This window comes from Triplophysa rosa, linkage group LG25 (assembly GCF_024868665.1).
Source record: "Triplophysa rosa linkage group LG25, Trosa_1v2, whole genome shotgun sequence".
In the NCBI taxonomy this organism is placed as follows: domain Eukaryota; kingdom Metazoa; phylum Chordata; class Actinopteri; order Cypriniformes; family Nemacheilidae; genus Triplophysa; species Triplophysa rosa.
Genome location: NC_079914.1, coordinates 7,751,630 through 7,764,997, shown reverse-complemented (window position 1 = coordinate 7,764,997; position 13,368 = coordinate 7,751,630). Strand labels below are relative to the sequence as shown.

The 13,368-nt window shown below is 40.7% G+C and overlaps 1 protein-coding gene across 5 annotated transcripts in view; it reads right to left on the bottom strand.

The window, feature by feature from the left end:
* dennd1b (DENN/MADD domain containing 1B) overlaps nucleotides 1-13,368 on the bottom strand; it is an 89,203-nt gene that overhangs the window by 60,078 nt on the left and 15,757 nt on the right. For 3 of the 5 annotated variants that reach the window (XM_057325052.1, XM_057325051.1, XM_057325047.1), the window contains exon 3: nucleotides 3,534-3,577. The exons of 1 other annotated variant lie outside the window; for it this stretch is intronic. In XM_057325052.1, coding sequence (XP_057181035.1) covers nucleotides 3,534-3,577 — 44 coding nt within the window. Of the gene's footprint in view, nucleotides 1-129; nucleotides 1,240-3,533; nucleotides 3,578-13,368 lie in introns of those variants that run through there. One more of the 5 variants, XM_057325049.1, reaches the window with a different exon arrangement.

Below are 13,368 nucleotides of genomic sequence, written 5' to 3'. Positions count from 1 at the left end.
CCCCTGGAGACCTCCCAGCTCTAAGAACTAAAGAAAAATCCCTAAAAAAAAAAAAAAAAGAGGAAAGGGAACTCCCATGAGTTTGAGAGTCACATGTGCAACTGCTGTCAGCATCTACTAGCCCCCTACCAATTCCTCCATCTCCGCAGATGATGTTCTCCTCGATCGCAGCTCATCTCTCACTTGCCCTCCATGTTAAAGTGTTGAAAAGATAGGCATCACTAAACCGGCGGTCTTCGTGTTCCTTGATGATGCTCGGCTGGCTGGCCTTCCCGCTGGGGTGCTGGTGCGTGTCCTGCGGAGGAGGGGGCGAACCATGGGGGAAAGGCTACCAATCATGAAGTGTCAGGCTCAGGGCATATGATTGTACACTGTGTCAAAGCTAGACAAATATTTGCCCCGCGATGCTCTGGGGATGCAGTTTCTCGCTTTGTTACATGAGCTGTAGCTTCACTCAGCATGCCGGTTCGCCTCCTAACTAAGGAGATGGAGGACCGGGTGACATCTGGAGGCTTAGCGAGACTCTCCTACATCCATCAGGTCAAATACGCTCTGCTGGTGGTTCGGAATGTGATGTTAGCTTTGCATTATTCCCTTTGGAATACGAAGCTATGGCTGGGGAAATGACTAATTTAAGGATGTTAAGGTCAAGGTCAAAAATCTACTGAGATAATAAAGACAGTGGGATTATCTCCAAGATAATACTTTTTTAGCCCCTGCACTAATTTGTTATGAAACGCTAAAATAACCATGTTCATTAATATTAATACACCAGGTCATATAGTTAGTTAGCCTAACTGTGGCAATGTATTGGCACATCAGAGAACACAAGTGTGCCTACATCAGCTGTTTTACAAAGACTATGAAGCGGATCGTTTCATAACATTTGAAAATATGATTATAAGAATGCAGACACATTGCACTAAATAAGTCACGGAACTTCACCAAATACCACAAAGATTGCAATTTAGATATAAGCTGCACAAAGTTATATGAGATACAACCGTATTAACAGGAAAAGAAATTTGTTACTAGATTACAGAATTACAGATGAAACTTCCTGTTGACATCAAGAATAAATCTTGCATGTAAAACACACTAATGTATATCACAGAGAGCACATAAAGTACTGTAAATGGCACAGTGACAAATCTATTGCAAATATAAGTAAAAGCACATCGGCTATTCACAGGCTAGGGATAGTTCACCCAAAAAAGAAAATTCTGTCACCATTTGTTCCGAACCTGTATTTTTTTTATTTTTCTTTGTTCTGCTGAACACAACGGCAGATATTTGGAAGAGTGTCAGTAACCAAACAGATCTCATCCCCCATTGACTCCCATAGTATTTATTTTCCCTACTATGGAGGTAATTGGTGGATGAGATCTGTTTGGTTACTGACATTCTTCCAAATATCTTCCTTTGTGTTCAGCAGAACAAAGAAATGTATACAGGTTTGGAACAATCAGGGTGAGCAAATGATGACAGAATTTTCTTTTTTGGGTGGAGTATCCTTTTCAATCCCTAAATAATATAGTCACGAATCTGAAATTGGTCAAATAAACGTGACTATGGCAAGCGCAGTACCGAGCAAAAAGAATCTGTATGCGCATATCTGTCCTATACTCCATTTTCCTCACAGGCTAAGCATTGGACAGAGAGATCTATAAAAATTAACAATAAAAGTTCCACTTCATCCATCTGTCTGCTTCGTATGTAAAAAAAGGCTCCTTGTGATTCAGATATATACTGTGCTCGAGCCGCTCCACATGTCATCTGTAAGTGACCACGGCCACGGCTAGTCACTGGGGAAGAGGGATTGTGCTTAAAATTTCCCCGCCCTGTGTGCCAGCTTCCAGGCTGTTCGCCCCTCATTTAGAGTCCATATTCTACCAGAGAGGCTAGTGGAAGGGAGGAGGATAAAAAAAATCAATTCATATTTCCATAATCCACAGTCCTGCCTGTCTCCACCTTTTCCCTCTCCCTATTTCTCTTGCTCGCCACGCTCCCCTGGGATAGGGTAACCCCTCCACCCCGATCTACGGCCTACAACTGTCATTACGCGTCGCAACAATAAGAGGATAAACAAAGAAGGCCTGTAGAGATCGGAGCTGCTATAGCCATATGCTGGCTAACTTGGGGGGAAAAAGGGATTTCGGCAGCTAGAGAGCGAGCAGCCGTACAAAGACGAATAAAAGCCTAATCCTGGTAATGAGACGGCTCAATGCGAGCCTTTATGTTAACGTGGAAAAGCCAGATCCATCTGTACACATCTTAAACTGGAAACGATCTTGTCACCAAACAAGTTGAGACGGGACTTCTTTCTCTCTTTCTCTATATCTAGATATACATAGTGTCACAGCAGTTTGACAAGGACAAGGAAGCCATGTCTAAGATTCTTTTAAACTACAGCGGTCACTGAAACGCCACGTATCCATTCGGTTCTCAAAATAGACAATTACAGAGAATATTAAAGGCGAAAGCTTCTTTACAGCACTGTGGGTCTCAGTAACTTTGTTGGTGTGTTGAGACATGTCAAGACACAGTGTTAAGAGTTTTAAACTCTTTTGAAAATTCTTTACTTTTAAGATTCTCCACTAGTCATTTAAATTACATTCTCACTTTTTGTTCGGGTAGGTCAAGCTAACAGTTTCTGTAGAAGACGGCCGATGAGGATCAAAGTGCAGAAGACATCCAAAGACGGTCACATCTTCTTTGTTTTTATGTTTCCTTCCCATTTTAGTTTCATAATGAACGGTCCAATTTGCTTCGTGCAAGAGGAGAACCTTGTACTTGGAGACCTTTAGAGACCAAGCACACAGAAGAAAAAAGTAAAAACCACAACACTGCACTCTGACCCAGGTCCAATTCTCGTTGTGCAGCAGACACACATGACCAGAACTACACTACAACAACACATCTCGATTCCTTTTTCACAGATCGTTTCATTAAATATGAAGTGCTAAAAAGACTATGATGATTTTTTGTAATTACAGACAGATTCTCAAGAATACTCGATTCTTATTGGTCAATTATGGCTTTGTGAAATTAAATAGTTTTTAATAACCATCAATCTGCGGTAGTTGCATTTTTATTTTATGTCTATTTATTAGTAGCATACTTCGCTGAACAATCCGTCTCCCTCCCTTTCTGGGTTCATTTTGCCGCGATAATGATCCGCTAACTGTACATTATATATTACTTACTGCAGGTTACTACCACGATATAATAACGTAAGCAACCCGCAGCTGTATTGGTGTGAGATCCTGTGGACTCCATCCACACCCATTCCCATCACAGCCAGCTGATAATAACCCGAACAACGCCTTTTGAAGACCTGCTCACTGCTATTCATTATCAGCAACATCTCACCGCAGGAGGGAGAGAGAGAGAGAGAGAGAGAGAGAGAGAGAGAGAGAGAGAGAGAGATGTAAAAAGAAGAGGAAGGGAGGTAGGCCTAGGAGCAGGAGGGGTCGTAGATGCGGTGATGGTGGGTTGGGGGGTTAAGAAAAAAAAGTTCCTCTGTCTCCAACCTGGTCTCCAAAGTCCTGAGGGAACTTCCACAGCACTGTCGGATCTGTAAGAAATTGACAGACAGCATTAATCAGCAACCACGCACCGTTCAGAACACATACATATTAATGGAGGGGGTGGGGGCAAGGGTGGTTTCTCCTATGTGTCAGCACACCGCGGCTACGAGCGGAGGCATGGAACGTTCTGCATATGCAAATGTCATCCGGTTAGACGGAGGCCTTTAGAAATGCACAGACACAGAGATAATACTTGACTACCTGCAGAAACAGCAGATGTGTGGCGCTGCATTAATATTTCACACCTTAAATGTGCTAAGAGGAAAGCCTTTAAAACCATAATGGCCATATTGAAATCATGCACAAAAATAATTCTGCTGCTAAACAATGATCTGTATATTGTTAAAGTTAAATCTTTGTGGAAAATGTAAAAACTATATTGCCCAGTCAGAATATTTTATACATGCATTAAGGTACAAGAGGCCATGCAACACTGTCAATAATATAGTCTGCTAAGGATGCTGTCAGGCACGACACACAGTCTAGTAAAACCCTCTCCTGGTGTTTTTATATTTACAATAAAGCATGGATGTCAGTGCCTTCTCGCTGTATCTATATTTGAATAAAACATGTGCTTAACGTGTACGTGTATGGAACTGTAATTAAAATGCAATTAAACACATTCAACTCTTCGGCTACAATATATAGCTACTAACATATAAACCAGAGGTAAATACATTTTAATGAACATCCTTGTTGATTTTTTCAAAGCACATCATCTGTTATTCAATTATAAACACATAACCCGGTCTTCAATGCAATACACTCTGACACACAGAACAGGCAGCACTCCAGATGTCGCTGCTATAATAAGTCACCTAAAAATACAAGCTTGGACCACAGAACAAAACCACACAGTCTGCTGAAGGTCAATCTGAGAACCCTGAAACTAGACAATGAGATGTGTACCCGCCCACCCACACGCACACAAACACTCACATGGGCCGTGTAAGGTATTCCTGCTCTACCACATCTATGTCATGCCAACTCTGAATATTTGGCAACCTAAACAAACATCTAGTTCGGTTTTCCCCTTCAAAAACACGAGGTAATACTCTGAATAAAACACAGGAAATGTGTACATAAATATGATCACAAAGAACTTTCCATGACTAAGTGTAAAAACTCACACTTTGTCAGGACTAACATATGAACGATAACCAAAATAAACATGCTACTGACCACTTAGAAAACATCAGCATCTTATTTTATTATATTAAATGAGCGTTTTACATACATTTATAATGAATAACTGATCAATGAGTCCTGTTCGATTTCTTCTAGTTGTTTCCTCATTTATATGGCCGTTAATTTACAGACCAACAATATGAACTTCCTTTCTCAGCTTTTTTTACGGAAACTCTTGCTTCCACATTCTGGTCAAACCCACAACAACAGTGCTGATGATTCACTGCTGCTGGTGTCATTCAATAGAACAGAAGGTCCTCAAACTGTTCAGGCCAAGTACCACATCATCACAAAAATGTTTCCACTAATTTATCTCAACATTTCTGTGAGCACATGTACAGTACATATAAAATTTTACATTAGAAATAATAAAATATGGGGCATAAACACTTTGTCACAAATCTTTTTTTCTGTATTGAACATTTTCAGCATTGTAAATCGCATAAACCTCGAGTTGTGTTGTATACCACCTGAGGGCATTCTGAGCAATACCATCAATTAGACCACAGAGAACTCCAAACCTCTTTATCAACTGGATCTCTTATACTTCAAAATCAATCCTTTACTTTTTTCCGATCATCTCACTAAAGGAATCCACTTTACTCCTTCCACTTCTTTCTGCTCTGAAAATGCAAACATAGCAACATATCCTGCACCGGTGATGACCAGACCCCATATAGGGGGGAGGGGGTGTGGAATGGGTTCGGTGAGTGAAAAGACTGACAAAGGTGCATTACATAATCCCATTGTGAGATTTCACGGCCCTTGTCTTATAATATTTCTACAAAGGGTGAATTTCCTTCTCCCCAGGGATCTGAAGCCCAACTCCTCCATCTGATCTGGCAGAGTCAGGTCAATTTTATGCTGATTTTATGGGTGAGAGGATGAGAACCACTGCCAGGAAGAGAAAACGGAACACAAGGGAGAGGAGAGAGCTGGGAGAGGGAAATTGAGCACAGAAAGAAGACATAAATGATAGGGATGAAAAAAGACAGATGAGATGGGTAGCTGACAATTAACATCTTTTGCTTTCAAAACTTTTTTGACATTTACTGTATAGAGTATACACGTATAACTTTCATTCATGTCTCAAAATAAACCAAAAACTGTTACTGTTATGTGTTTGTAATTTGTTCTGTGCATGAGACATCTTACTGAATGCATGTATAATCATAGACTGGTGGTTTAAAAGCATATAGTTGGATAGTTAGCCAACAGAGTTCTTATATTCGACAAAGCTCATAAAATTACACGTGTAATAATTAAACAAGACAAAAAAATGATTTAAAACCGTTTTATTAGAACATGTAACACTTACTTCTTGACATGTCATGTAAACTACCCTTATAAAACAAGGAGAAGAGGGAGAACAGAAGAAAAAGGTGAACGCATAAAAAGAGAATGAAGGGAAATAATTGAGGCAAGAGAAAGCGTTAGGTGAGAGGGAGGGCTGGAAGAGGGGCACTGGCCTCCAACCACGCACCTTCTGCGCTGCATATCCTGGAGGCACCCGTGTTCTTATGTATTCAAAAATACCTTGAGACGCATGCTTATTCATACACAGCGGCAAAGGACTTGCAAATCTCTATCCCTGTGGGATTTTTGCACGACAGGGGGCTCACATGAAAAGCCCCGAAATTCAGATGAGCTCTTTTATTATTAACGCCCACTCTGTCCCTTCAAGAAAGCAGATCCAATTCTGAGCAATGCAGTCAAATACTTGTCAAATGCTCATCTAGTCAGAATATTCAAAGCGCTCAGACAAACATTTTGGAACAAGCTCATTCATAGCAGGGCTCTACACTGCGACCAAATGGCCGCATTTTGCCACTATTTTTCCTGCCAGTGCGACTAGTTTTTCTTAATGGTCGCTCGCACCTGTGCGACTGCCAAACTGATAAATATATAATTTTTGCGGATTATAAATTCAATGCACAGAAATATTATATTGTGCAAGTGGTGCATTCAGTCACTCATTTTCATCTCCAGTCCTTCAATCATTCACTTATCTATCAGTGCCCCCGGGCTCCGCCCCCAAAGACGTAATGCGCGGGTGTAAGAGGCTTATGTTCTCTTATATGAGTTGTTCACAACAAATCAAGGAAGAAAGTAGCTTTAAAGGAGCAGTTTTTGATTTACAGCGGCCACTAGCGTTGTATTATAGATTTGCAATGAATCGCTCAGTCTAAACACGACGGTGGCCACCATAGTACAAAAAGATGTCGTTCTCATGTTGACGCAGGGAAGAGATCATGCGGGCATTAGAAAGACTGTAGAAAGAGCCATGACTTATGTATTACATAAAATAAAAGGCCTGTGGATTTTAATTATAAAAAGAAGGATAAAAGTCAGGCAGGAGCTAGGACCTGTGTTAATATTATAAAGTCTTTCCAGCAGAGACACGTTAGGACCCGCGGTACTAAGGCTTTTAGCAGAGATACTCATACATATCTATGGAGATACTTTCCAGCAGAGAGACGTTGGAGAGAAAGATCGTCTTAAAATCACCCCCGAGGAGGTTGCTTTGATTCGGATCAGTATGTGAGTAACAATGTTTTTTCTGTTTGTTAGAACCAAGATATGTTGTTGTTTTTGTTCTAATATTAGCTGTGTGACGGAGCAGTTTTGAGCGTTATTGTTTATCTGGAACCGCTTTAATATTGTACTCGTCCAGATACTGGAGAGAGAGAGAGAGCAAGAGCGAGAGCGCGTTGGCGCTAAAACTGTAGAGAGAGCGCGTTTTACTCTCTTACTCAATGATGAATAAACTTACATTTAATCACATGCGTTCCGAACCGTAGAGTACGATCCGTACGGATCACGGATCATCCGCGATCCCTTTCACCACTTTCCTGCTGGGGTTTCGTATTGTAGAGTTGTTTGTCCGTTTAGGGCTGCTGTACAAAACATGGTGGCGAATTCAATGTATGTAGGCCCGCTCTGTATGTAGATATAAACAGCTCTAAGGTATTAGAAAAATAATGGTTCATTACATAAGGACACTTACAATTAACCCCCTCAAGAACACTTTGACTGGCAATTTCATTTGTTGTTTAAGATTTTCCAGTTTGAGAATCTCTCTAAAACGCATCTCACACTCATCGAGAAAAAACACATGCAAAAATGACCAATTTGGTGACCAACTGTCTATTTTGGGTTTTTTGGTCGGGGGGAGGTTCGTACACTGGGGAATGTAGAAAGATGAAGGCCCCTGTCTGTGGGTGAAAAGCTGTCAAAGGGACCCCGGCTCCTTGCCTCCGCAGCCTCCTGCTGCCATATTGTGAGTGTGTTTGCGCGAGGCGGGCAGACACAAAGGGATTAATGGGTTAAGGCTGAAAGTTGAAGGTTAGGAGGGTAAACCCAACCCCTGCTGCTGAGCCAGGGAGAGAAATGTCACCGTGACAGACCTGGGGCTGCTTAATCCCCCTCTCGCTCTTTCTGCCTCTCTCTGGCTCCCTAACGGTCTCCCCTCCTGGGCTCGACACACTGAGGCCGCTCCTGTTCCCAGCAGGTCTGCGAACCGCCCCAAGCCAGTGGGCACACAGACAAACACAGACACGGAAACAGACAAATACACACCCACACACAAAAACGAGCGGTAGACTTGACAGACGTTTCAACTGAGCTCGGCTATCTGACAGTATATACACTGTGTGATGGTAAAAATGACCAGCATTTTTAAACGCTGCTTTAACGCGGTTAATATTTCAACAGGGCTTTTCTATGCACACGAGAGGGACAAACAACATGATGTAAGAATACAGAGCAGGACAACACAAGGAAGTATAGAAAGAGTTGTTTGACTTCATCATTATAAACTCAATCAATGTGATAAGAGTTTGTGTTTTTGATTCATGTGTGTTTTTGTCAGCTTTCATGACTGATTGTTAATAATATGATGATTTTATATACGTTGAGAAAATTATTTTGAGTGTTAAACCATGTAAAGGTGTTTTCGTGTTAATGTCAGACATTACACATTTCTATGGATACTGTTTATCAAATATAAAATAAATCATTAAAATTAATAATAAATTTAATGAAATTCATTAATGAATCAATTTTAGCATTTGTGATAAAGAGTGAATAATAATGTAAAACAAAGGTATTAAAAATGCAGACACAATGCCTTTCCATGGGCCCATGGGTCTTTTGCATGTTAAAGGGGTCATATGACACGGCTAAAACAAATATTATCGTATGTTTAAGATGTAATGCAATGTGTATACAAGATTTAAGGTTTAAAAACTGTATTTTCCACATACCGTGCATGTTTGCCCCGCCTCTCTGAAACGTGCAGATTTTTAACAAAGTTCATGGCTCTGAAAAGCGAAGGTGTGCTATGATTGGCCAGTTAACCAGTGCGTAGTGATTGGTCGAATACTGCAAGCATGTGATGGAAATGTAACGCCTCTTACCATATTTGGAACATCAGGTTCAAAAGCAATTGTACTGACAGGTACGCCCACCTTACTTGCGTATACATTTGGGTGGTCTTAGTCAAATCATACCACGAACTGACGTAGATTTGTGGGGGTGTGGTTACACGAGGCGTTTCAGGCAGGTCTGGGTGAGCATTCGCTTTTAGATAGAATGCATCTTTTGTTCCTACACTTAAATTTGTGCAATTTTACGTGTCTAATACATGCATGGGCAACTTATAACACACCAAAGACCCAGAAAAACACGTATCTGCGCCATATGACCCCTTTTAGGGGTTAAAAACAGCAGAAGCACATAGATTTCTCATATGCAAACCAAATTTTCTACTACATTTACAACAAAACAAACAAAGCTGAGATATACTTAATACCGTGACCATACAAATTACATATAAAGTGAAACATAACTTTGGTCTTATCACCCACCACAGTCAACAAACAAAACAATTAAATACTTAAAAAAACTCATATAAAACTTAATTTAAGCATTTATATTTTCCACACTACTACTGTATAACCATCTAGGTGCACTTGAGGTCTAGCAACTTAAACTAAACTCGGAACAAACTTAAAAAATCATAAAATACTCACAAAATCGAAAAACACTACGTCTCAGCACTTCCAGTTCACATAACATACTATATACCAAAGAGGTGGCAGCCCGATGTATTGGCATCAGTGTTTTCATCTCACCGTGACAGAAAACACCTTAGAGAAGCCTTAAAAACCATCGGCTGCTGTTGAAGGCGGCAAAACAATCTCGCATCAGAGCCGGGAAGTAATTTGACTGTGGAGCGAACGCCAGCTAATGGGTGAGAATTGAATTGAAATCACCTCTGAGGAGTGAGCTATTTTGCTTTTGCACCCAAAGTGAAGCCGGCCGTGGGTGATGGCAGGCACGGGAGGCCTATCCAGAGATTCCCCCTGGGCTTCGTGCATGGCTAACCTTCGACAGGACCGCCGCTGCGTGGCAACACGCCGCCGCCCCGAGCGCAGACAGCGCGGGTCAGTCGCAAATCAATGTTTTGACGTCCCGGGAATGCTTGTCTTTAAAAGTCGATACACGCCGCTTTGATAGAGCCGAAGCCAGGGGGAAGAAGGTTAATAGGTGAGTGGTGGAAAGAGCTCACAGCTGACACCACTTTTTACCACCTCTGTCTGTCTATCTACAAACGGGATGGGTAAAGAGCCAATACGTGAATGCAAGCCGGCAAACAGGTCCAATTGAGTTGCAAAGCTGTCATTGTGCGCTGATGGAGAATCTCAAAGTACCTTAATGGCTCCTTGGGAGGGAGTTGTGTTTAATAAATTGTGTCAACAAGGTATCATGAATATGTGAGGTGTCATTATCATAGTAGTACATATTGTCACAGTAGAGACCAAACTGTGGAACCCACTGGGCAAAGGAGACGGTCCGTTGAGTTTTCAAATATAACACTGTGTATCAACCTGAAATGACGTGTCAAAACAACAAGGAAAAAAGCTCGCTCTTCCAATTTAAATTTTATTTCTGTTTCAAGCACTTGCAAATGCAAAAGTATATTTGTCATACCCACAGTGAAATCTCACTGGTCCAAAATCTGTCTCTACATAACTGTACTGTCAAGATCAAATAAATAACACAGCGCTTTTCAATGTGGATCACATGACATCTGGCACTCTGGCTGTGTAAACAAAGGCCATGAACTTCATGTCTCTGGACTCTTATGTTGCCTAAACACCTGGGTTTAATTCTCAGGAACAACCGTAGGATGCAGATGTTGTAAACCGTGTCCAAGACATTTTTATGGGCAGTTTCCCGGACAGGGCTTAAGCCTAGTCTCAGACTAACTTAAATGTTAGAGATGCCTTGATCGAAAACAATTTGCACTGACATATCTTAAAATATATCACTACGATTGTTTTGTGTCGTCTCAAGATCCACATAGTAATGTTTGTATTTTTTTGTAAATTATGGTTTTTTAAACAACTGAATTATCCTAATTTAACTAAGGCCTAGTCCATTTTTCGTCTTTGTACCCAGTCTCCGTGCCTCCTCCTTCTGCTCGTCCAAGTCTCTGCCAAAGGTTAAAATGCTGAACTCGCAACCTCCTTGGAAAACCTTTTCTTCTTCCCCACCTTCTTTCGTTCATCTATAAAAGATTTATTTCACAGTATGTAGAGGTCTGGATTAACCCACACCATTCCCAAGAACAAAGCCATTGTCTTTGTGCCCGAACAGGTCCGTGTAAAGAGGCAGCCGGTTAGAGGAAGCACCAGCTCCTCCACGTCCTCAATAATGTCATTGTGCCTAGCGTGCTGGAAGCGTCCCGCTCGTCTTTAGGGGCCCGTCTAGACTTTGAGCCAGCTACTCAAGAAACTGGTCGAAAATCCCATCAAGCAGTGGAGTGAACGTTAACTAAGGTAACCCGCTGTGAACCTGATGAAGATGTCAACCGAACATATGGCAAAAAAGAAAATTCTATTGTTGGTACAAGGAGCTTTTTTCTTCCCCTTCAGAATGAAGGGGAGTGGAGAGGGGAGGGAGAGCAGTGTTTGGGAGCCAAAAGCAAGGAATAACTGTGGTCATCAGTTTACTTCTGGATCAGTAACTTTATTCTAGCTTCGAGCAGCTCTGCCCCCGGATCTCACAATTAAAAGGGTAAGCAGATTAGCAGGCATCTTTCAAGCTTGAAGAGAAAGAAAACACTCAGTCATTTTAAAATGTTTTTCCCCCCTTACTCTTTTTTTGTCAGATGCCACAAATAGCATTACATTTCATGCTACTTTAGTTGGCAAGAGCCTTAAAAAGGATATACTATACTGCAATGATATGCTTCTTTAAAGTATCAAACTGATCATTTACTGCCTGTGAACCTCTCTGTGAAAAGAGAAACCCAACAGTTCACATGTACCCTGAATGTTGAGTTGTTAATTGAATAGATGATCAAGACTGTGTCCATAGGACATACAATTATATTTTTATATTGTATAATAATTTTTTTGAGCTAATAAAAACATGTCAAGCTGTCAAGATCAACCTTACACGTTTCAAGTTCACAAACTTACAACTACATTATCTTACGAAGAGTCTGTAGCGTCACAAAACTCACATTAGTCTAAGAAAATACTAATCATAACGATCCTAACTATTGTATATACAATAGTTACTAATGTTTATCCAAGGTTTAACTTCTACAGTAGGGTTGCACAATTAATTGTGATTACGATTTCTGCCTCCGTCGCAATATTAATGTGTTAATAGCAAGAACAAAACATCGTCATGATAAACTCAGAAATAATTATTTTTGTGGCTGAGTACACGGATGACAGAGCGCTTTGCCAAAGTGTTTTGCCAAAGTTAATTTCCTGGCAAATTATAACGTATTGATTGACTGTAAAGTAGGGGTGAAGTATGGATCGTGCTCTACGGTTCGGAATGCATGTGACCAACAGATTAAACCAAAATCCGTAAAATGATCCGAACCGTGAGTTTTGTGATCCGTTGCACCACTACTGTAAAGTGTAACGAATATGCGGAAGTGAAATGAAGTACTCAACAGACAGAATAATCGTGATTAATAATCATGATTAAAATTGAGCAAATTATAATTTTACCCATTATCGTGCAGCCCTATTCTGTAGTATAATAATATTGTATACTATAATAAAATGTACGGTACTAATCCAAAAATACTACATAGGAAGAAATAGAAAAAATAGGCTTCCCACAAAGCCAGCAAATAGACTCTCCAACAAATATCAAAAGCTGATTATTCCCGCATTTTACCGCACAGTGTGACAATTTGTCAAAAGCCTGTGTCAATTCATTTGCATATTTTACATACACTTATAGCTTTCAGAAAACCGCCAGAGAAACAGCACAGAGAGAGAGAGGAAAAAAATCTCGATTCTTGAAGCTAGTTGGGGTGCAACCCAATTTCACAGCTTCATGATTGAGTGGAGCAGCATATGGATGTCGGCTATGTGACAGTCCCGGCATATCACTGTATATTAGCGCAGTCTGTCACAATACATGTCCAATCCCGGGAATGTTTATCAACTGTCTAAATGTGAAAGATTTTTTTTTCATTTTTGCATACCATTTGGTTAGGCTCATAGCTAGCACGTGGTGGGAAAGAAAGCCATTTCACCACTAAGAGAATAAA